General features: G+C 42.5%; 1 protein-coding gene across 2 annotated transcripts in view; it reads left to right on the top strand.

Annotated features, from left to right (window-relative positions):
* The window catches only part of snx7 (sorting nexin 7), a 184,573-nt gene that overhangs the window by 107,754 nt on the left and 53,561 nt on the right, over positions 1-23,258 (top strand). For both annotated transcript variants that reach the window (XM_083653865.1, XM_083653864.1), the window contains one exon: positions 6,869-7,021. In XM_083653865.1, coding sequence (XP_083509991.1) covers positions 6,869-7,021 — 153 coding nt within the window. The remainder of the gene's footprint in view (positions 1-6,868; positions 7,022-23,258) is intronic.

The following is a 23,258-nucleotide window of genomic DNA, read 5'->3' as shown; positions in this document are numbered from 1 at the left end:
AGATGGTCTTAGATGTTGGATTTGGTAATATGGTGATACAGCATAAATGTTGTCTTTTCCTGGTTTTAAAGGCTGCATTACATTAAGTGAAGTGTAGGCTACTGACATTTTAAAGTAGAATGTCGTAACTCACTTTTTCATGTATACACCGAAACTTCACAAAATGTTTGGTCATGGAAATCCATTTGTCAAAATGTGTATCAACCCTGATAGATGCTACATAGCGATTTTGGTGGAAATCGGTCAAGAAAGTGTTTTCCAAACTTTTCAAAATATATAAAAAACTTTCAAGGCGGACCTTGAGGGTCCCAATTAGAATGTAGAGCAGAAAAAAACGTAATTTAATTATAGCGCCACCTTCATTCTGATTCAATAAAAGATTTTCTTGAGCAGAAACTAGCCACCAATATCTGTCATTGGGCCAAATTTCATGTTTCTGCGATGTACCAACTCATTTGAGTCGTGGCAATACAAAAACAATAGGGTTTCAGCCCCTTCGGGGCTTGAACCCCTAATAGGACTTCCCACTTGATATAATCTACTGACTTGAGAAAAAACGGATAAAAAAAACAATCTAGCTAATTTTATTTAAATAAATGTGTTGCATGAAATGATTATTTTTTAATTGCTTGGTGTAACTGTCAAGTTGCATGGAAATTATGTTTCATGCAATTTCCAACCTGCAATAGTTGCGTGAACGTTTCACTGTGTAAAGCCAGCCTAACAGGTGCTGGAGAACCCAATATGGGTTTTTGAAGGCCAATAGCACTATTTTTGTATTTTTAAACTAACTAGGCTTAAATTTGACCGTTTCCATGCCAAAAAATGTCAAGGAATTCAGTGTTTTCCACAGAATTCAGTCTTGGAAAAGCCTTTGAAATAGGGCTGGGCAATATGTACCAATTCAAATATCACAATATTTTTGGTGAAATACCTCTATCGATATGTTAGGGATGCCTAGCCTATTGGTGCTTTCACAAAATAGTTACACAATGAGATTTTTGATAATCATCAGTAATGTGGAAATAATGACTAAGTGAGTAAAGACAAATAATAGCTAGAACAACAGTCTGTTCATAAAATTATATCACTTTACTGTAATGACATCACTTTACTGTAATGTAGCCTTTCATTCAAAATGCTTACGTTTCCTCTCTGTGGGGTTTCCAGGACCTCGGGTGCCTGTGAAGAGTCTGCTGTCTTTGAAGGTAGCAGCGACACTCAGTTTAGCCTTTAAAACCAGGAAAAGATAACACTTATGCCATATCACCATATTTACCACATCCAAAATCGAAGACAATATCAAGTCTCATATCACGATATTGATATAATATGGATATACTGGCCAGCCCTACTTTGAAACAGCATTTTAGCAGCTGGGGACACTAAAGCTGCCTCCGCATGATAAATGATCTTCTCTTACCACGAGGTAGAGCGGAGAAAGGTCAGCGATGTACAGTAGGTCAAAGTTTAAACAATTTGAACTTTGAGTGAGTACAAAGTGGTACATTCGAGCGGTGCACGACACCAAGGGTAGCGCTGCCGCATAGTGGCTCCTCATAGGAAACCACACAGCGGGCGCAGAGCTGTGTTACCACGGATCATGTGTGTGGGGCTTAAGGCTTTCACACTGCATTTGACACTATTTTATTAACATAAAAGCTGCACATAGTCACCCCGTCCCGGCGTCCCCCCAATTGAGTCAAAACTAGAACTACACACCATAAATCGAGGACATATTCTGTGTGCTTCTACTTCAAACAGCACACAGTCAAATCCTTACTGTGTCAATACCTGTATTACAGAGAAGATACTGAGGTGTTATGTAAGAGTCAGCCATTCAGATCCAGGCGGCATGTGTTGTCATGACCCAGTGCAGCCAGGAGAGGATGCTGCTGCTCCAGTTTAGCAGCACATAGTATGGAATTAGTCTACATTTGGTCTGGCTGAACCACACCATCCACCAAAAAAACAATATAAAAAAGCCCCTTGTTCAGTTTTAAATCTTGCTTTTCTTAAAACAGCTGGAAAATTACGTATGTCATTAGGGTGAATAATTCCACTTTATTTCAATGCGTTTTCTACTAAAAAAGGATCATTATATTGAGACAAGGCAGAATAAGGTGGATCAACTCACTGGAATTGAGAAAATGTAACTCAAGTTGACTTGCATTGGAAACAAGTGGAATTATATCACCTTAGCCCTAGTGGTACTTGTTCTGAAAGGTTAGACCAGGGGTCTATGTCAAACTACGGCCCGCTGACCAACTGCGGCCCGTTTTTAAGTGGCCCGCCATGAATTTTGCACACACACAAAAAATGCTAAAAACTTTTTTTCCATTTTAAAGTTTAAAACGGAAAAACGAGAAAACGAAAAAAAAAAGAAAACGGGGGGGAAAACTGAACAACAACAAAAAATGATTCCCCCTCCATTTCGTTTTTTTTTTCATTTAAAGCCCCATTCAGTAACTTTTCCAACTGCGCCCTCTGCGTGCATTAGTATCGATAACGATATCGCCGTTCAAAGTCAACAAAACACAGCGCCAGAAAGCTCTATGTACATGTTGTGACATCGGGTACTCACCACGTGATGAAATAATAATCCATAGTTCCGTGAAACATAATTTTCGTAGCAAATCCGAATCGAGTTACTTCCTTGCTTTCAGGCAGACAGCGCTTACGCTGTACAGCGCATGCGCACATCCTTTTCTTTTTTTCGATTTTATTGACACGGGACGCTGACAGCAAACTGCTTAGTCCCAGTGCTGGCCAATGGAGGGCGGTGTGGGATAAATAAAGCCGAGAGTCTCCCTATTACCAGTCAATCTACCATGTCCTAAGACTAAAAAGATCTTATATTACAATAAAAAATGTCAAAAATCTTACTGATTGGGGCTTTAAAACCAATGAAAATGGGTTATAGTTGAGTACCCTGACCTGGTACATTTTTAATACTGAATGTTGGTGAAATTATCTCTGTCTTAACCTGTTTTCTGGTTAAAAAAAATCCCCGCTTTCAGTGTAAACAGGTTGAAAACTGCCTGGAGACAATGTGAAGGGTGGTTTTGGATGCCACAACCATGAGTTTGGTTTTATCACTGTTTAGCTTGAGGAAGTTGGTGGGCATCCAGTCCTTGATTTCACGGAGGCAGGTGATGAGGGATTGGGGAGGCAGGGTGGCAGAAGGTTTGGTGTGGATATACGTACAGTATAGCTGGGTGTTATTGGCGTAGCAGTGATAATTGAGCCCATGTTTCCTGATGATCTGACTGAGGGGGAGGAGGTAGATGGTGAAGAGAAATTAACCGAGGACGGAGCCCTGGGGGACACCTTGTTTCACTGGGACTGAACAGATCGGCAGCCGCCGAGGGACACGTACTGAAGCCTGTCAGTGTCAGCAAGGTATGATTTGAACCAGGCCAGGGGGGTTCCGGTGATGCCAAGGGTATTTTCGAGACGGCTGAGGAGGACAGAGTGGGAGATGGTGTCAACGGCAGCTGACAGATCGAGGACAAGGATGCTGATATTTCCAGTGTTGTTGGCCATGAGTAGTTCGTTTATGACCCGAAACAGAGCTGTCTCCGTGCTGTGTTTAGTCCTGAAACCGGATTGTAGTGGATCAAACAGGTGGTTGAGTGACATATGGGACTGAAGTTGAGAGGCAACGGTCCATTCGAGGATCTACTAATGAAGGGGGAGGTTGGAATTGGGGTGGTAGTTGTTGAGATTGTCGGGGTCCAGGCCCTGCTTCTTCAAAATTGGCGTGATGGATGCAATTTTGAGAGCAGGGGGAACAGAGTCAGTAGAGAGGGAGGAGTTGACAATGGCAGTGATGAGGGGGCAGAGGGCAGATAGGCTAGACTTAACCAATGAGGTGGGCATCAGGTCCAGGGCACAGGTGGACGGTTTGGCAGGTCACCATTGTAAATAAGAATCTGTTCTTAATGACTTGCCTGGTTAAATAAAGGTAAAAAAAAAATGGCGCCAGAGACAAGCTTGGTGATGGTGGTAGCATCCAGAGGGGAGAAGGCAGGAAAGGAGCAGTGGGGTGAGGAGGGGGGGCAGGTAGGAGCAGAGGATGGTCGGGAGGTGGGAGTTAGGGTTTAATATTTTTCCCGAGAATTAGGCATGCTGGGAAACGGGAAATGAAGCCCTCTTTCCCGGGAATCCCGGGAAATTTATATATATATATATATATATATATATATATATATATATATATATTTTTATGCATCAAGGAGAAATATACCTAGGCTATTAGTTCCCAACCTGACCGAATGTATTATTTGGTGGCATTAATATTGATTAAAGGTCCCATTCCGTGCAAAAGCTGTTTTTACTTGTAAATGCATATGTACTGCTGTCAGCCCTCCCTGTAATGAGTGGTCACATGCTCAGAACTGCCACAGTTGGATTTGTCCTTATCCAGCTTCCCCCTGCAGTCTCCTCCAAGCCACACCCCCAAACGCTTCGTTTGCCCTGAGGGGGATTTGGGACGTCACGAGCTTCCTCACGCATACTGCGCGGGTCTCTCTCACACAAGCTACCTGCACCATTTTGTCTATAGCCACAAAATTAACACTTCTAGCTGGAGCGACGCCAACTGTACGTGATCCAGCAACTGCAGAGGTGCATTCGGTAAGTCTAGGCATTTTGAGATGTCCTCTTTAGCGTAGTAACCGTTAAGTTAACGATAACTCGCAACCTAGCGTGCTGGTCCACAGACGCTAATCTGATTGGGAACTGTTAGTTCTGAATATATTATAGAAACAGACCGTTCTTGGGAAGCGACGAGATGAGGAAGTGAGAACTCCGTCACAACAAACGGGGTTGCTATATTTTCGACAAATTAATCCAGAATCATGTTTTATGGACCAGAGACACACGTTTTTAAGAGGTTACAGCTGCACGAATTGGGACCTTTAATTAAGGCAAAACAGCGCAATTTAACGAACATAATATGCCGTTAGGGTTTATATTTTCACCAATCGCCTGGATTGGCGTATGAATAAATCCTGTAGCCTAGGCTAACTATTTTCTTAGAGAGTTGTGGAAACTGCCGTGAAAGGAATGCAGCCGTAAACGCGTCGATCAGCCCGTTTTCACGCTCTTTTATGCAAAACATCAATGCTGTCTGATACCTGGCACCGTGTGCTTTTGGATATGGGCTGTTGCGCTGCGCTCTGCCGGCTGCGCGCTCATCTTCCAGCCGTGCCTATAGCCATACCATCTCCACCCCTCTGTGCACGGACATCACCTACAACCAGACCATCATGCCCAACCTGGGGCACACGAACCGAGGACGCACGGCTGGGCTGGTTGTCGTTTTCACCGCTGGTGAAGTTTGCACTGTACTCGTGTCGCCGGCTACTGTATTAACCGTCATGGCACAATCCTCTCAAACAAGTCAGAAGTGTAGTAGAAAAGAAACATCGTGGGCTTTGTGTTTATTAATTAGTCTAGGTGCAATAAGCTTTCAGTGTGTTCCACCGGCGCACAGCGCACAAAGGCGCATAACCAAAACACGCCGAAATAAAATCAGAAATGAATTCCACTCTGCAAAGGATATCTAATTTCAGATTACAGGCTGTAGCATTGTTGTTTGGAGAGTATTTAATCTTAAAATCTGCCTTGGATACCTCATTATTTGGCGCTATATAAATATAAAATTGATTGATTGTTGGTTGATTGATTCACTTTGATGTCTCCGAAATGCCTATACATCGTGATAATTTAATGACTTACACTGCTTACAGTAGCCTAATATATTACATGTTCTTTTAAAACGTAGGCTATATCATTTTAAGAAAGTAAACTGTCAGCATATTTCTAAATATAGGCCTATTCCAATATGTTCTGCATGTAAAAATACAACTACATTTTTCCCCGGTTTCCCGTCATTAATTCCCCGGGGAAATGGGAAATGGGTTGGATGGCATTTCCCGGGATTAAACCCTAGTGGGAGTAGTAGCAGGGTAGGTTGTGGGGGTGAAAGGGGAGCTGCTGATAGATTGTTTCAATCTTGCGCTGAAAGAAGGCAACACATCTATCGCAGAGATCAGGGCATGATGAAGAGTGGAGGGCACTGACAGGGGGTTGGAGCAGTTGGTTGATGAGACCATTTTGGATATTCACATTAGTGTTATAAGTTTTAAATGCCCTGTCTGACTGCCCACTGGCTCCTCTGTGGTGCAGAGCTGCCCAGCCCAGCCCTGTCCTCCCTGCCTCCCTGCACTGGTCTCAGAGCAACAGGGAACACAGACATACGACCGAAAACATGATCTCCTCCAGGCATTCGCCTGGCAGAGATAAACAACAACATATCAGTCGACCCCTAACTCACTCTGTATCGACAAGTATGGAAATGTAAGCTGTACCCGACTCAGTCGAATTGGTTTTGGCTGTTCAATACGAATATTCAACTACCGTATTCTTTTTTCCTTTCTTTTTTTATCTGGCAATCAGAAAATCCATTGGCATGATCTTGTTTGATTTGTTTGTGTAATTGGGACTTGGATTTAGGGTATTAATAAGCTGATTTGATTACATCAAAATAGGCTATATATCACAATCTATTGGGAGAAACCAAGCAATTATTTGTCTAAAAAAAAATCTTGACATTCAGCACCCCTATATAGCCGCTGCCGGAATGGAATGATCCTTGTTTCATAACCACATTTAGCGACTATTCGACTGTGAGATTGGCAGTCAAATCAGGCCCCTTGAGCAAATCGTCGACTATTTGGGGTCACCCCTAGTAAGTACTTGTAAGTGGTATGGGTGCATCCCTAGTACTGTATTTAGTAGATGACTGTGATGTTGTTTTTGAGGTCAGGTCAGGTCATTGGTTTGTGTGTTTGGTTGGCAGATGAAGGAGGAGGTGGACGGCTTGGCAGACCGGGTTGAGTTCGCCAACAACGCGTTGAAGGCAGACTGGTCCCGCTGGCAGGAGAGCATGAGAACTGACCTCAAATCAGCCTTCGTTTCCACCGCCCAGAAGAACGTGGAATACTACGAGAAGGTGAGCCGAGCTCAGATCAGTGCCCGACCTCAGTATGTGATGCATGTTTTTTTCCCAATATTCAATTTTTCTTCTTCTGAACATGAAAAACAAACTCAGACACCAGAAAAAGAAAAGAAAAAGAAAAAATATACACATAAATATTATCAACATTACAACATTACAATGTCATCAGCTGGGCAAGTTACCCATCGCCCCTAACCTCATCCAAGTAGGCCAGAAATGGGTCCCAGATAGTTGGGTCCCAAAAATGTTTTCTTTTCTTTTTTTCATTTTAGTTCAAATACCTGGGTATTCAGTCCACCTATTTATTAATGTAATGTATGCACACAAAAAATCACAAAAATCTAATTTCTTTAGTTTTTCACACTTTTTCACATCAAAAGTTAATTTTTCAAGATTTCATTCATAACAGTAATCTACAGTTTGCTGACATCACATAGTACTATCAAATTTCTACCCCATTTCAACCATAATGTAACCATAATGGTCCGGAATAACGTCATGGATTACACCTGAGCAGCAGTGGAATGGGAGCTTCTATATCTCTATCAATGTGACAGACGGCAAACCACAGCCTGGCTACGTAGCACAGAGGTAAATAGATCATTATTTTTCTCATTGTCTGTATGATATAATAAGGAAATGAGCTGCTGAGTGTCGGAAAATAAGCTACTGTATATACAGGACATAAATAGAAGCATTTCACATGCACGTCGTTATGGTCGGATTATCTGCCCTCCATGCCGTTGACTATTGTGGGAGGTTAAGGTGAATTCTGGGGCTCGCGAGAGTTAAGAGTACACGGGTTTCCGGGTTGATTGGATAATATGGTTAGCCGGGTTTATGGTAACAGAAATGCATAGCATGTAATGTACAGAGTATCTAGGAGTACTGGAATAAAGATACGGTGGATCAAGAGATCTGTTTCCTCGTTCCTGCGCAGTCCACAACATTGCATTTATCCATATCCATAATTTGGGGGGTGCATAATGATCAGCCTAATATGAACAAACTGTATTCAGGATCTATACAAAAGTATTTCCCAGTAGTAGTAGCCAGCGTGTGTGTGTGTGTGTGTGTGTGTGTGTGTGTGTGTGTGTGTGTGTGTGTGTGTGTGGGGTTGGGTGGGGTTGGGTGGTGTCGTGGTGATGGGTAATAATGATTAATGACTTCACATGGCAATTTGCATTTCAATTAGGGATGAGAATTTCATGCATTTTCCTTAACTGTTAGTTAGGGACCTTAACGATCAATTAACCGGTTAATCATTAACGTTGTAAAAAAAAACATGAATGTTGTCTCGTCTCGTCTTTTTCAATTCTCAGTTCGTATTATTTAACGTCACAGCAGGCTCACAGTCACATGCCCAATTGTGGCACAATTTACTGACATTTCTCTAGAGATATCACAAGGCAGGCTAACCCTTTTTTTTTTAACAAAGTGCCAAACGTTTATAAAAACGTTATATAAAAAGGAAAATATTAATATGAACCTCTAGTCACAACCACATTAACCTGCGCCGTCATGACAGACCCGGCCAGGACTCAGACTAAGTTGTGAGCACAGAAAAATACTTTCTTTTTAAACAAACAATAAAAGTGCTGTGCATTCAGTGCATAACAGGAAAATAAAAAATAACCTGGTCTAAGTTAAACATAGCCTACTGTTACTGTATATAACAGACTGACTGCCCAAACATCTTTTAAAATAAATAATATAAAGTGCTGTTCTGCTGTATAAAATGAAATTATAAATGCGCAGAGTCCAGACCTCTCTCCATTAAACGTAACGTTACAGTACATCCACTAGCTATGAACACAGCCTAACCAACTGCGCAGTCAAGAGTGGGTTGTTGTGAAAATGCTCTTCCCACCCTTGAAACTGCATACCAGGTCTCAAAATCCCCTGACGATTATAAAAAGATATTGAAGTTGAAATATGAATATAACTGCATCCTGAGTGGTCAAATAAACACTCTCCTTTTAAAACTAAGACAAAAGCAATTTGAATTGGGAGATAAGCCTCAGGCACTCCTGGCGCGGCAGCTTAAGGGCGCACAGGCCTCTAGGTCAATCCTCTCTATCAAATCAAAGGGGGGCGCCTCGCTGACTAACCCTAAGGAAATAAATGACCGTTTTAAGGGGTTTTACAGTGAACTATATTCGTCTAAGTGTGATGCCACTCAATCTGATTTGAACGATTTTTTCGACCCTCTTCAAACACCCAAACTCAGTGACGCGCCTGAATGGAGATGTCGGGACTCTTCTATCTACGATTAACGTTAATTTTGTGCAGCTGGTATTCTCTCTCCCCGACTCTATCACACGGGTGTGAGGCATTGCTATCTGAGGATTGATTGCTCCTGATTGGTTGGCTGAATCACCTGGTTGGGGGGTGAGCTCTGATATTTGATCCCTCCGCAGTCACTGGCTTTACACCAGCTCAGCAAGATGGACAGATCATCATCACGGCATTTGCACACTGACAAAAGAAAGTTTAGGACAGAGTGGCAAGACGAGTATTTTTTCCCCCGAGTAAATTCAACAGCGGTTTGTCTCATTTGCAGACAGAGAGTGGCTGTTTTGAAAGAGTACAATATACGTCGCCACTACGAAACTGATTTTCAAAGTACCTTGAGGATTTTTCAAGTTGTGAATTACCGTAAGTCAAATTTCTCTCTTGATTACAAAGGTGGAAAATACAACTGTTTTTAACTGGGTGTTTACTGATTAAATGTTTAAGCTCCCCACAAATGCAGATGTTTTTTTAAATATATATAACCAATTGCAAATTATTACAATTACCAAACAGATAAAAAGTAGATTATTATATTGAAATGTTATTTTAGATTTAGAATGTTAATTTTCTATAATACACAATACATTTTAATGTAATTCCACAACGTTTATTTTTGGCCCTCGGCCCTCCACCCAGATTGAGTTTTGGCCCTTCATGGGAAATAATTTGGGCACCCCTGACCTAGACTCTGATTTCACATTGGAAGAAATAACTTCCGCCATTAAATCATTCCCATCAGGCCAAAGCAGCTGGGCCGGATGGATTCGGCGCTGAATTTTACAAGACATTTTGCAACATTCTCGCCCCACTCCTCCTTAGAATGATAGCTAGCTCTAAGAAGGACAAAGTCTTGCCTAAAACATTATATGAAGCTAATATCTCCCTCATTTTAAAAAAGGGGAAGGAGGAAGTAGACCCAGCCAGTTACAGACCTATAGCACTCCAGAATTTTGACAGGAAGGTAATCACTAAAACGCTGGCTACCCGGCTAAATAAACATTTGTCGTCCATTATTCATCCTGACCAGACAGGGTTCATTCCGAACAGGTTCTCTTTCGCCAATGTCAGGCGCCTCCTCAACACCATATACGCAGATCACAATAAGACTAGCGGAGCAGCAATTTTATCACTTGATGCACAGAACGCGTTTGATCAGGTTGAGTGGCCTTATATGTTCGAGTCACTGCACAGATTCGGGTTTGGCGATTCATTTATATCTTGGGTAAAGCTCATATGCTAGTCCAACAGGTTCAGTTATAACCAATGGTGACAGGTCAACCACATTTCCACTACTTCGCTCGGTCCAGCAGGTTTGTCCTCTCTCGCCGGCCCTCTTCGCTGTTGCACTCGAGCCCCTTGCCCTAAAAATACGTAGTCACCCAAGCCTTGCAGGTCTGTAGGTCGGTGGTATTGAGACGCGTATCAGTTTGTATTCCGACGATGTAATATTATACCTACATAACTCAGAAAAATCTATCCCCCCTCTCCTAGAATTAATCACCTCCTTCGGTAAATTGTCTGGCTACACAATTAACTGGACAAAGAGCGACTTTATGCCTCTCTCTGATGTCTTCACTCCCGGTTTTCTGGAGAATCTCCCATTCAAATTGGCTAGGGACCACCTCACTAATCTTGGCTTGACCATACCCAGAGATCCTAAATTAGTATTTAAGTTGAATTGTGGTGATTTTTTTTTTACGACTTAAACAATGTATAGAAAACTGGAAAATCCTGCCCCTGTCCATGATTGGTCGTATAAATTCAATTAACTCATTCACCGCCAAAGACGTCTTTGACGTGTTATCAGGAATAGCCATCCACGCCAAAGACGTGTTTGACGTGTTTTTGTTTTTATTAGTACAGCGCGTAGTTCAAAGACTTCTCCAGCCTGTGACATGTTATCAGGTTGTTTTGAAATGGAAGAAGAGGAGAAAACGGAGAAACGCTGCCTGAAACGCCATTGAAACACCCCTCGGCGCGCTGCGCTGGTCGCCTCTGCTGCAGGGCGAACCTGGATTGAGTTGTTCGCGCTAGTCAAACCAACATGATCGATCCGGTTCCAGCGCCTGGTCCCAAAGCCAAGCCGACCCCGTTCCTGTGTCGCAGCATTCGTCCCAGCCCGAACGAGAGGAGGAAAATGATGCAGAGGCAGAGAAGGCTAGATGCTGATCTCAGACCAGTTTCGTGTTCCCCTCCTATGCTAATTTGCAGGGCGATCAGTAGTGTTCCCTGGGAAGAGGTGCGATCCAGCAGCAGCTGTGGACAGAACTCTCTCTCTGTGTGTGTGTGTGTGTGTGTGTGTGTGTCTGTCTGTCTGTCTGTCTGTCTGTCTGTCTGTCTGTCTGTCTGCACACTCACTCACACTGAGTAAACTGTATTGTTGAATGTAAAAAAAGCACTTCATGTATATATATATATATATATATTTTTTTTTTTTTTTGTCATTTGTGTCATAACGAATAATATTTACATGTCTGATGTAGGGATGTAGGTACTACCGGTACTACCCCCGAACCGGGGTTCTATTGCTGTAGAACCGGTTCTATACTAAGATTTAAAAAGAACCTGTCCTTTTCCGACCGCTGCTATGACTGATAATGGTCAATATGAGCCTGTCTCTTTAAGAAATGCGCCGGAGTGAGTGACGTCATATCCACATGTCAAGCGGTGAGGAAAAGAGTTTGAGGAAAAAAAGCAGCTGAGCACTGAGCAGACCCGCGCACATTAAAAGCAAACTAGCAAAGCTAGCTACTATGGCAGCTGCCCCTGAAAAATGGTCTGCATTTATATAGCGCTTTTATCCAAAGCGCTTTACAATGAGTAGATAGTCTACATTCACCCATTCATACACCGATGGCGGCAGGCTGCCACGCAGGGTGCCTACACACCATTGGGAGCAAGGAGGGTTAAGTGTCTTGCCCAAGGACACAACGACAGCAGCTGGGAGGGAGCGGGGATCGAACCGCCAACCCTTGCGTCATTGGCCGACCCGCTCTACCTCCTGAGCTAAAGCCGCCCCCTCAAAAAAAAAAAAAAAAAACCTCAATTGATTGAGAAAGTTGGAGCCAGGTCTGCCATCTGGAAATACTTTGGCTTCAAAGCCAACGAAAACGGCCTACCTCTTCACCCAGACGCACCACAGTGCAAAAGATGCTTCAAAGTGTACCTGTGCCCTTTCACAGTTTACATCTAACGTTATGTAGGCTACTTTCACGCATACTTCAGTCAGGGTTATCGACAGTCCATATTATTGCCTCTGCACGTTTCCCGACGCTACAGTGAGAAAATGCGCTCGTTAACTAACGTTACAGCAGACTCCGCTGTACTAACGTTACAGCGGACTCCGCAGTAACGTTAGTTAACGAGCGCATTAACGAGCGCTCACTGTAGCGTCTGGAAACGTGCAGAGGCAATAATAGGACTGTCGATAACCCTGACTGAAGTATGCGTGAAAGTAGCCTACATAACGTTAGATGTAAACTGTGAGTAATACTGCCTGAATGCCCCACCCATGACAAGAAGTGCTAAACTGGAAGTTGAGATTACTGAGTATAAACAATTTAGAGACATCAGCCCTGCAGAGGATCCCCTGGCATGGTGGAAGCAACACCAGACAGACCTGCCCATCTTAGCTCAGTTTGCTAGACAATATCTCTGTATTCCAGCATCAAGCTGTGCATCTGAACGTGTTTTCAGTACTTCTCGGAATATCTGCAGTCCAACAAGATCTAGACTGACCGAGGAACATGTTGACACCCTCGTTTTCTTGGCTAGGAACCTGAAGAAGACATTGGGATGGGAGGGACTGAGTGAGTAAACTGAGAGTCAGCCAAACAGTGAGTCTGTCTACCACCCATAGGAGAACTAGGGTTTAGGCTGAGTAGGCTGGGGACAGAATGGGAATATGAAGCCAGTTATGCTGCTTGTTGAAGAAAAAAAGATTTGAATTTCTGCTGCTATAGTGTTTTATTATATTATAATTTATTTTATTTATTTTACTTATTCCCATTTCCCACTGTTCAAAAGATTTGTGTTATGTTACTGAGTGTGTACTTATTTGACAAGTAAAAGTTAGACAGAATTTAAATGCCACCAATTATTTATTTATTGTTGTTATTGGTGTTTCTCTGAGTTTTTGCTGCTATAGGCTAGTGTTTTATGGTCATTTTATTTTCACTGGCATTACTTTATTTTACTTACCGGTATTCTCACTGCTCAAAAGGTTTGTTTTGTTCAGCATTTAAATGCCACACCAATTTATTGGTGTAATTGTTCCCAAACTCTTAAAATAAAGCCAAATCTTGACATTGGACAGTTTCACTTTTTTTTTTACAAAAAGTATCAAAGTATCGAAAAGTATTGAAATACAAATTGGTACCGGCACCGAAACAGAAATTTAGTACCGCTACAACCCTAGTCTGATGTCAATACAGTTCCAAATAAAAGAATTGAGAGCGAGTTCTGCCTGAGATTGTGTCTTTTACAAAAATGGCCTTTTCTCCTGTTTGTCTTCTCAGAGAGACCTTTTTGGTGAAAACAGGGTGTATATAAATGGCTATAAGTAGAGTACAGAACATGCTAAAAGCTCACTTTTTTTTTCCTGGTGAACCCAGAGACGTACATCTTCATTTTGAGGTATTGCAAATCACTTTGGTGCTAATAGATAATTTACTGTGGGTCTTGAAAGATGACCAACAATTATGAAAATCTTTGGCCTGTGCTAAATATTGGCAGTCCTAAACTGGCCATGAATGAGTTAAGATGGTTTCACTTCCCAGGTTCCTCTATATATGTCAAAACCTCCCCATCCTTCTTACATCGACTTTTTTCAAGAAACTGGACTCCATAATTCTGTCTTACATCTGGAACTATAAGAATCATAGAATTTCGAAAATTCATTTACAAAAACCGAAGGTGGGCTGGCCTTACCAGTGTTTAGGCACTACTACTGGGCTGCGAATGTTAGGGCCCTAATGTTTTGGCTTCAAGGGACTCCTGGCAATATTTCTTCCGGGGCCCCCCTGTGGCTGAAAATGAAGGCCAGCTCTATTGGCAACTCTTCCCCTGCCAGCTATGCTATTTGCTAAGTTAGACAACCCTGGGACATTAGAAAATTATAATTTAAGTTTTGTCATGAAAAACTCCAAACCAAGTTAGGAGTGTTTTGAGTCTACCAGATGTTTCTGTCCATACGCCAATTTGTTTCAATCACTCTTTTTTGGCTCCATGGTCAGACAGACACTATCATGCCTGGAGTGAGAAAGGGCTAGTTTCCATCAAAGACCTATACATAGATGGTCACTTTGCATCCTTTGATCTGCTGAAGAGGAAGTTTGGGTTGCCTGGCACGAACTGGCTCAGATTTCTTCAAGTCAGAAATTAGGTTTGATCCAAGATTCGCACCTTTGAAGCACTCCCAAATGACCATGCTTTTTTCGATGTATTGATGAGCCCTCCTCACTCCAAGCATCTAATTTCTAGATTTGTATGTTTGTTTGACAATTGCACCACGGCCTCTACTGAGAGGATTAGAGAAGCGTGGCAGGGGGAACTTGGCATTGACTTGTCTGACATTATATGGGATAGGAGTCTGTCTGTGATACAACTCGGCTCAGTTAATAGTAGACACCAGCTGATCCAATTTAAAGTTACTCACCGTCTTCACTATTCTAAGCAGAAATTGCACAAGATTTACTCGTCTGTGTCACCACTGTGTGACAGGTGACTGGTGTCGGAGGGCACTCTGTCTCATGCCTTCTGGTCCTGCCCTTTACTGACCGGATTTTGGGCCAAAATATTTGATTGGTACTCTAAGGCCTACAAAATAACCCTTCAGCCAGAGGCAGAACTCGCCATCTTCGGCTGCTCGGAGTCCTCTCTGAACTTCCCTACAGCTGTGCAGCAGTCTCTGTCACAGGGGACAATTGTTGCCAAGAAACTCATTCTGCAGAAATGGAAGTCCCCCACTCCACCCTGTTTTCAGTTGTAGTTGGCGGACATGATCTCCGTTATACGAATGGAGAGACTCAGGTTCTTGAGGACCAACTCACCTGGGAGATTTCAAACTATTTGGGACCCGTTTCTGGCCTACCTTGACGAGGTTAGGGGTGATGGGTGATGGGTGACTCGCCCAGCCGGTCTTTCTCCCTCGTGTGGGATCCCACTCATTTATATATGTATATTTATTTACAAGCATAATTTATGTATATTTACAAGCTGTATGTAACTGGTGGCACTAGTGTATGTATGTTTTTTCTTTCTTTTCTTTTCTTTTCTTTTGTTTGTTTGTTTGTTTGTTTTTGGTTTGTTTTTCTGTGTTCTAAATTTTTTTAATTGCTAAATAAAATATATATATATAAAAAAAAGAGTGGGTTGTTGTGTGAGAGCAGTGCAGACTTACTGGTTCTTATTCATGAAAATGAGCATATCTACATGCTCAGTTGTGAGTCGTGTGCGTAGCCTGTTCACTGTAAGTCCAGCGGTAGAAAAAACCCTCTCTGATGGGACTGATGTCGCTGGGATGCACAAATATTGCCTGGCTAACTTGGCCAGCCTCGGGAATCGTGCTGTGCTCGCCTTCCACCAGTCAATGGGGTTTACTTCCAGAGGAGCAGGGTTGTCCCTAAGGAAGTTTTTAACCTCTGCCTCGGCGGTGTTGGATACACCCGATGAGTACTCTTCTCCAAGCAGTAGTGCCATGGCTGAAGTCGCGGTGCGCCTCGCCCGGGGCGGTGGCGCGCTCTCCTCCTCCTCAGAATCAGAAACGGCGTTGCAATATTTACACTTGGCATTTTCGCCTGTTAGCGTGAAATGCTCCCACACCGACCTGCGTTTCGCTCTTTTGTTGCTAGCACTAGCAGGCGCGCTCATCTTGCTATTGTTTGTGTCTGTCTCTCAGTCTGTCTGTTTCCTGAATCTCCAGTCCACCGATTATGTGACTACTTCCTCACGTGACCGCTCCTTCTATTGTTTGGGTGAGGTATGCCCTCTGCTGGACTGGTGGAATAACACAGTGTAAGCTCTGGACATTGAGGTGATGCATACAACCAGGGATGCATTTTAGGCCCAGGAGAAACAAAGTTGATCTGGGAATAATTTCTGGCTGAGCAATGAAATGCGCCTCAAAATAAAGTAAGCTATTTACAGTTAGTTTGTCAGTAAAAGGTTTGATCTACCTATATTATACAACGTCGGTCAAAACAGTTAATTAATTTAAATCGGTTACATTCTTAACGGGAGTTAACCGACTACCGGTTAATCATTAACATCCCTAATTTCAATATGTGACCTGCTCTGACCAAATCAGTCGCTTGTCGCGCTGGCTGTTTGTCTAGAAAACGCGATTTTATCAGAAAATATTTATTTCTGCTGTTTTGGGGTTTCATCAGATTATAGTAAAATAAAGCCTTGGCTTTCATTCTGTGTAAGGATTATTGTGAAATTCGACCGCTAAATATACTTTTGAAGCTCTTGAAGTTAGAGTGACAAAAGTGAAACTGCGCTGACAGCCTGTTCTCACTCTGCTCCCTGCTGCACGCGCAGCCCTCCTCTGCTCCTCACGTTGCCAGATAAACAGGTTTGGAAGTACTTGCAAATGGTAGGCTATATTATAGACTACTCTACGATTTAAAACGCTGTTTCTAAAGTTTGTCAGGGTTGTATTGTGGAGTTGTGTTATTGGTTTGTTATTTTAGACTAGTTTAGGCTGTTTATGTAACGTTTTAACCTCTTAAAAATCTGCCTCTTCGGGGGTTATCAATAACGAACATGGCAACCCGTCTCTGCTGTCTCTCTCTCTCCCTCTCTCTCTCTCTCTCTCCCTCTCTCTCTCGTTGCAGCTGCGCAATTTCTGCATCCAGTGACAGTCTGTCTGTCTGTCTGCCTGTCTGTCTGTCTGTCTGTCAGATTGATAGACTAATAGCCTACTAGTCAGTAATCTGCGTGGTAATGTTGCTTGATTTTTAAATTCAATTCACAGATGGCAGACTGAGCTAATTTAGAATTATTTGAATCATAGCCTAGGTTACTTTCAGCTGTCTGTCTCTGTCTACTCCAGAGCAGAAACGGGTCTGCTATAGATTCTTTGTTGCTGTTATTTCAATCAGGAGAGACTAGAGACCAAAGGATGAATAAAGTGATATTTATTACAATAAAGTGAATAATTTATGACAGAAAGAATGTTGAGAATAAAGTATTGTTATTAGTCTTTGGCGGTTAGACACCGCAGGGAGATCTTGAGAGAGCTGCACCAGCCCAGATCAGCATCCAGATATATCCCCCTGCAGTGTCTAGATACTGGTGGTGCTGGTGATCTCCTTCTGAGACTCATGATGAGACTCTTCCGACTGAAGAATCGGATAGGTCTGCGATGACCGGGAGGAGAAGGGGAGGAGGAGGGTGCGAGCCTGACAGCAGCGGTGATTGAGAGGCTGAATGAGACAGAAACAAGCATATTTAAGGAACCCGTCTCCAAGCAATTGGCTTACGACTGGGTTGAGGAGCAATGTGATAGGCTTACACTGGAGGTGTGTGGGGTGAGAGGTGATGAGAGCAGTGATGTGACACTATGCAATTGGTTAACAGAGACTGGGCGGCAACCAGGGCCGTAGCTAGAGTTCCGAAATAGGGGAGGTCCAGCAAGGGGAGGCGGAAAAGAAATTGAGTTTTTTTTCCCCCCTTTTTAAGCCATATTTAGAGTAATATATAATTTTAAATCAACATTAGGATTATACTGTTGTGATGTCATTATTCAGTATATTCTCTTTCATGTCACCACCTGCTCAGCTCTCCTGTCAACATAATTGTAACTAACAAACACAAACTGTTTTAGCCAAATTCATATCAAAATGACACCTACAAACACAGGTACACAACCCAAGCCGTACACAACACACAAAGTCATCATCGATAATAAAAAAAAACATACAGAGGGACATTTATTTATTCCTGATAGGAACGATTGAAAAATAAAATAAAATATATTATGTTGTTTTTAACTTTACACCACCTCTTTTTGTTACTTATTGGGTCATGAAACTGAAACCATGCATATAGCCACCTGCATACCTGACTTTGGGAGCTTGGCAATTGGCATCATGCATGATTAGCCAGTAGCATCCCAACGTGTCACACAGGTAACATTACTTAAGAGACAGACTAGACACTTACTTTCTTGGTTGTTGCTAAAAAAATCTGTCAGTGTCACTCACTGTCTGTCGTTCACTCGCTCACTGTCTCGCAGCTCGCTCACCTTCAATTATCTCGCCAGGCAGACAGACAGTCATCACTCACCACCATGCTGCTGCTCTCTCAGAATCAAGTTACCGCGGACGCGGCGTCAGATGACTTCCTGCCTGACCTGCCTTTCGTTTCAAAATAAAAGCGATCCCGTGTTTTTCATGCTTTTCCTGTTTTCCATGCAGATTGTTTTATTTTTTTACAATCTTCGTTCTCAGGACACTCTACAATTTTCTGTTCCCAAAGTCCGAACTGAATTGGGGAAGAAAGCTTTTAGGTTCTCTGCACCCACCGCATGGAACAGTCTGCAGTCTGATCTTAAACTTAATAGCTTAGTAACCCTAAATGGTTTTAAGGCTATGGTAAAATCTCTTGAGAACAGGCTGTCTGTATGCAAATGTTTTATTTGATCATTTTAATGTTTTTCAATTGTATGTGTTTATGTGTTTGTTTGTTGTAACTTTGTGTTGCTGCTGTTTCTTGGCCAGGTCTCTCTTGTAAAAGAAATCTTTGATCTCAATGGGACAAACCTGGTTTAATAAAGGCAAAAAAAAAAAAAATCTCTGAAATATAAAAAAAATCTCTGAAATATTAGGGGAGGTCCGGACCTCCCCGTCCTCATAGCTAGCTACGGCCCTGGCGGCAACCAGCCGATTGATCATTGAAACCCGGAAATTGATAGGTTATTATGCTCTTGTGAGTAGATTGAAGAGTGGAGATATAAAGTGAATTAAGGAAGTGTAAAAGATATTATAGTCTTCCTGGCTTGAACTTACGTTGAGAACTACATTTGTAATAATTATTACAACAATTACAATTATTACTACATTAATGTACAATTATTAGCCTGCATTAACACTTTGAGTGCCACGGCCCTTGGGCAAAAGGTTGCTTGCTGTGCCACATAGGCCGCAATGCATTTTAAAACGGTCATATAATTTCTTTAATAATTACTATGTAAACACTGAACACGCACAAATAACGATGAGACTCTCTTCTATCACCTGCAAAAAAAAGTTTATTGATCCCATTTTCCGTTCTTTAGTTATGAGCCGGAGAAGATAGCTTGATTGAACCAAAAACAGCCCTTTTTTTCCTACGAGCTGAGATAATGAGCCTTTTGTGAAATTAAACATTTCAAGCACATCACTGACTCTGAAGCTAATTTTCTGATGTCTGGGTCTGTCTGGGTGAAGTGTATGCTGCTCTGCGTGCTCTGCGTGCCCCCCCCCCCCCCCCCCCCCCCCCCCCCTCAACTGCACACGCCTTCTCCTGGGTGTGTCTGTTGGCTCTCTGCTGAGTGTGCTGTGCACACACAGTGAAGGGTGCGCGACATCCAGCTTTTTGGTTCCGCGTGTGTTTGTCACAGGCTCCCATGCTTCGATTTGAGAATAATAAGGCTGATTATGCGAATGTGCTGTCGCAGCGGACACGGAGGTGCTCAGTTGTGACAGCGGATGCAGCTGCTGCGGGCACAGCTGGCGTTTGGCTTCATGCATGTCGATGCATACGGACGGATGCGATGCGATTTCCTTTTTCCCCAGCGACTTATTCTGTGTGTTTGGCTCCACTTTCTCTTATCAGGAGAGTGCTGTCGCCACCTAATGGGTTTGTAAAATAGGTTATAGACCTCCAATAGCTACAATATTGTAAGAGGCGATGTAAGAAGCTTAGATCGACACCCCCCCGTCAAAAAAACAATTTGGAGTTACTGACGCCATTTGGCGTCGCTGGCAGCCTACGGTAAATTTCTAATGACGCCATATGGCGTCGCTGGCACTCAATGTGTTAATGTAACCCTAATTAAAAGAAATAATGTGGGTGGGGCGTCAGATGATCTTGGGTGTTACAGAACAGTTGGTATTGATGATAATAATAATAATAATAATAATAATAATAATAATAATATACTAATAATAATAATAATAATAATAATAATAATTGATAGGACTTATATACCGCTTTTCTACGTAGCCTACTCAAATATGCTTATACATGAATATTTCCCAGGGGTTAAAGGCTGCATTACAGTAAAGTGATGCCATTTTCTGAATTTACCAGACTGTTCTAGCTGGTCTATTAGTTGCCTTTACATAGGCTACTTTGTCATGATATCCACTGAGGTGTACTGAGATGTCATGTGTACCTGTTCAACCAACAAAAGTATCTATCTATCTATATATTCGAATAGAAGACCAGGGGCCAAATGTATAGTGTTAATTTGGGCGTAGAGCTTTTTGGGCTTAGACAGATTTCTACACATACAGTACATGCACAGAGTTTTATACATTTGGCCCCAGAAGTGGTCGTGGTTGATAGGGAAAGTCCCATCAAATCTGTCAAATTTATTTTCTAATCTAATATTAGAAAATACATTTGCCAGATTTGATATGATGGCTCATTTGAAATGCTGTAAATGAAATAAATGAATGAAATAGATTAACTTAATTTGAGATCTTAAATTCAGAAAGTCCAGTTTCAAGGATTTTCTAAGTGGTTTCCAGGACCTTATCATGACCTACCCCAGATCATAACACACCACCATGCACATTTACAGCCCACTCCAACCGGAGGTGGTTTCCAGACTTTACAAGTAGTTTCCAGGACATTCCAGGTGGTTTCCAGGACTTTCAAGGTGGGTTCCATGACCTTCTCATGACCTTACCCGCATCATAACACACTGCCATACAAATTTACAGCCAAATTTAACTTGGGGAAGTGCTTTCCAGGACTTTCCAGGTAGTTTCCAGGACTTTACAGGTGGTTTCCAGGACTTTCAAGGTGGTTTCCATAACCTTCTCATGACCTTCCACAGATCATGACACACTGCCATACAAATTTACAGCCAAATCCAACCTGGGGAGGTGGTTTCCAAGACTTTCCAGTGCTTTCCAGGTAGTTTGCAGGACTTTCCAGGTGATTTCCAGGACTTTCCAGGTGGTTTCCATGACCTTGCCATGACCTTCCCAGGATCATAACACAGTGCCATACAAAATTTCAGCCCAATCCCACCTGGTGTGTGGGCATGCACATGCAGACAACTTCAAGAATTAACGTCAAACTTTGAGGCCATTTTTCTCAAAAACATAGTTTGGAAACAGTCGCGACATAAAGGGGTGTATCTCCATCAATTGTTGGACTACAAAGATAATTTTGATATCCCCAGAAAGCTGAGATTCTCCTCTTTCCAACGGTGTATGCAACTCAAAATGTGTTTTGGGGTCAATGTGACTGATTTTGTCAGAGCAGGTCACATATAACCTACAGTCTCCGCTCTGTGTGGGGAGAGGGGCTGCGCTGTGTATGGGAAGCGCGTGATAATCAGAACTCTCTGGATTAGACAATAAGTAGAGCAAACCGGCATCAGCCGTAGCAACTGCTTTGGGATTCAACACTTTTAACATTGTTCCCCATGGTCAGAAAAAGTCAACATGGTGGAGAGGCAGAAACACAGCAGCCTAACTTCGCTCATAACGGAGCTACTTCATTGAAACAAACAAGTTGAATTCACCTCATTCACCTCATTCACATCAAAAAACAGTTCCATGGGCCACTTCTTAGCGACTGAACCCAAAGAGGATGCTGGAGCACACGATTCACTGGAAAAAGATTTAATCGAGCTGAACAGTCATGTGACATTTCTTGCCCCGGAAGTGAGTTCCCCATTCATTTTGTCCATAGACATTTCAAAAAAATCCTTCTAATCCTTCTTCTATCTTAACGAGTTTTAAGGCTGGAACCAAGCGAACACTTGACCTACTGAATTGTGAGTGACCATAAAACATTTCACTTGGAGCAAAAACTAAAAATCACAACGGGGAAAAATATATAATTTTCGATTTATTTTCCCTGTGCAATGACTAAAGTTTCAATGCACACAGCGTTTTCATCAGACTGATGAAGTGACTGCTGTGTGCTCGAATTACTGCATGACCTGAATTTGACGTGTGATGCCCTCGGCTGCACTGTTGGGGGAAAAAAAGCGTGAACACATCATGGTTGTGGCGGTTGCTTGCCATCCACCGTGGTTGGCTTGTCTATAGCACGGCATTGCAATATTGCAGATATTGTGACCGTAAGAAAGTAGCCGGCTGGAAATGTTTTAATGTGCGGCCATCCGGCTGACAGCTTATAGAAAACCCTGGTTGTTTTTGGCCCGGTGTCCACCACTGGTGGTTGTCTATGAAAAGACCATAATCTGATTATTGTGTAACATTTTGATCAGATTGCATGTAAGTACATATGTGTGTTTTATTAGTATTATTATTGTTGTTATTGTTATTGTTATTATTAGCATGGGTATCACTGGAGCTTTGTGTGTCATGGTCTGAATGCTGTTTCAGAGGATTATCACTCTTGCCAAGAATGGATTTTTTGAGGGAAATGCTGACAGCTGACTGTTGGAATCGACCCTGAGAAACCCTAGTTCAAATCGCGGCTGTTTTGTTGACTTGCCTTGACATACATTTCTGAGAGAGCAGATTTAAACTGAGAGAAAAGGAGGATAGAGAAGAATGGATACAGGAGGTGGGCGAATACAAGAGTGGAAAGAAAGAAACTGAGTGAAAAGGGAGGGGAAAACGATAGAGAGAGATGGGAGTGGAAGATGCAGAGAGGAAGAGACAATCCCACATCCAGATTAACGAGCGGGAAGCCCGGCACAGACAGCTCGGAATTAGACGCTGCGAAAAGAAGAACA

Source organism: Poromitra crassiceps (genome assembly GCF_964638095.1).
Source record: "Poromitra crassiceps genome assembly, chromosome: 2".
NCBI lineage: Eukaryota > Metazoa > Chordata > Actinopteri > Beryciformes > Melamphaidae > Poromitra > Poromitra crassiceps.
This window is presented reverse-complemented; position numbering and strand designations above follow the sequence as displayed.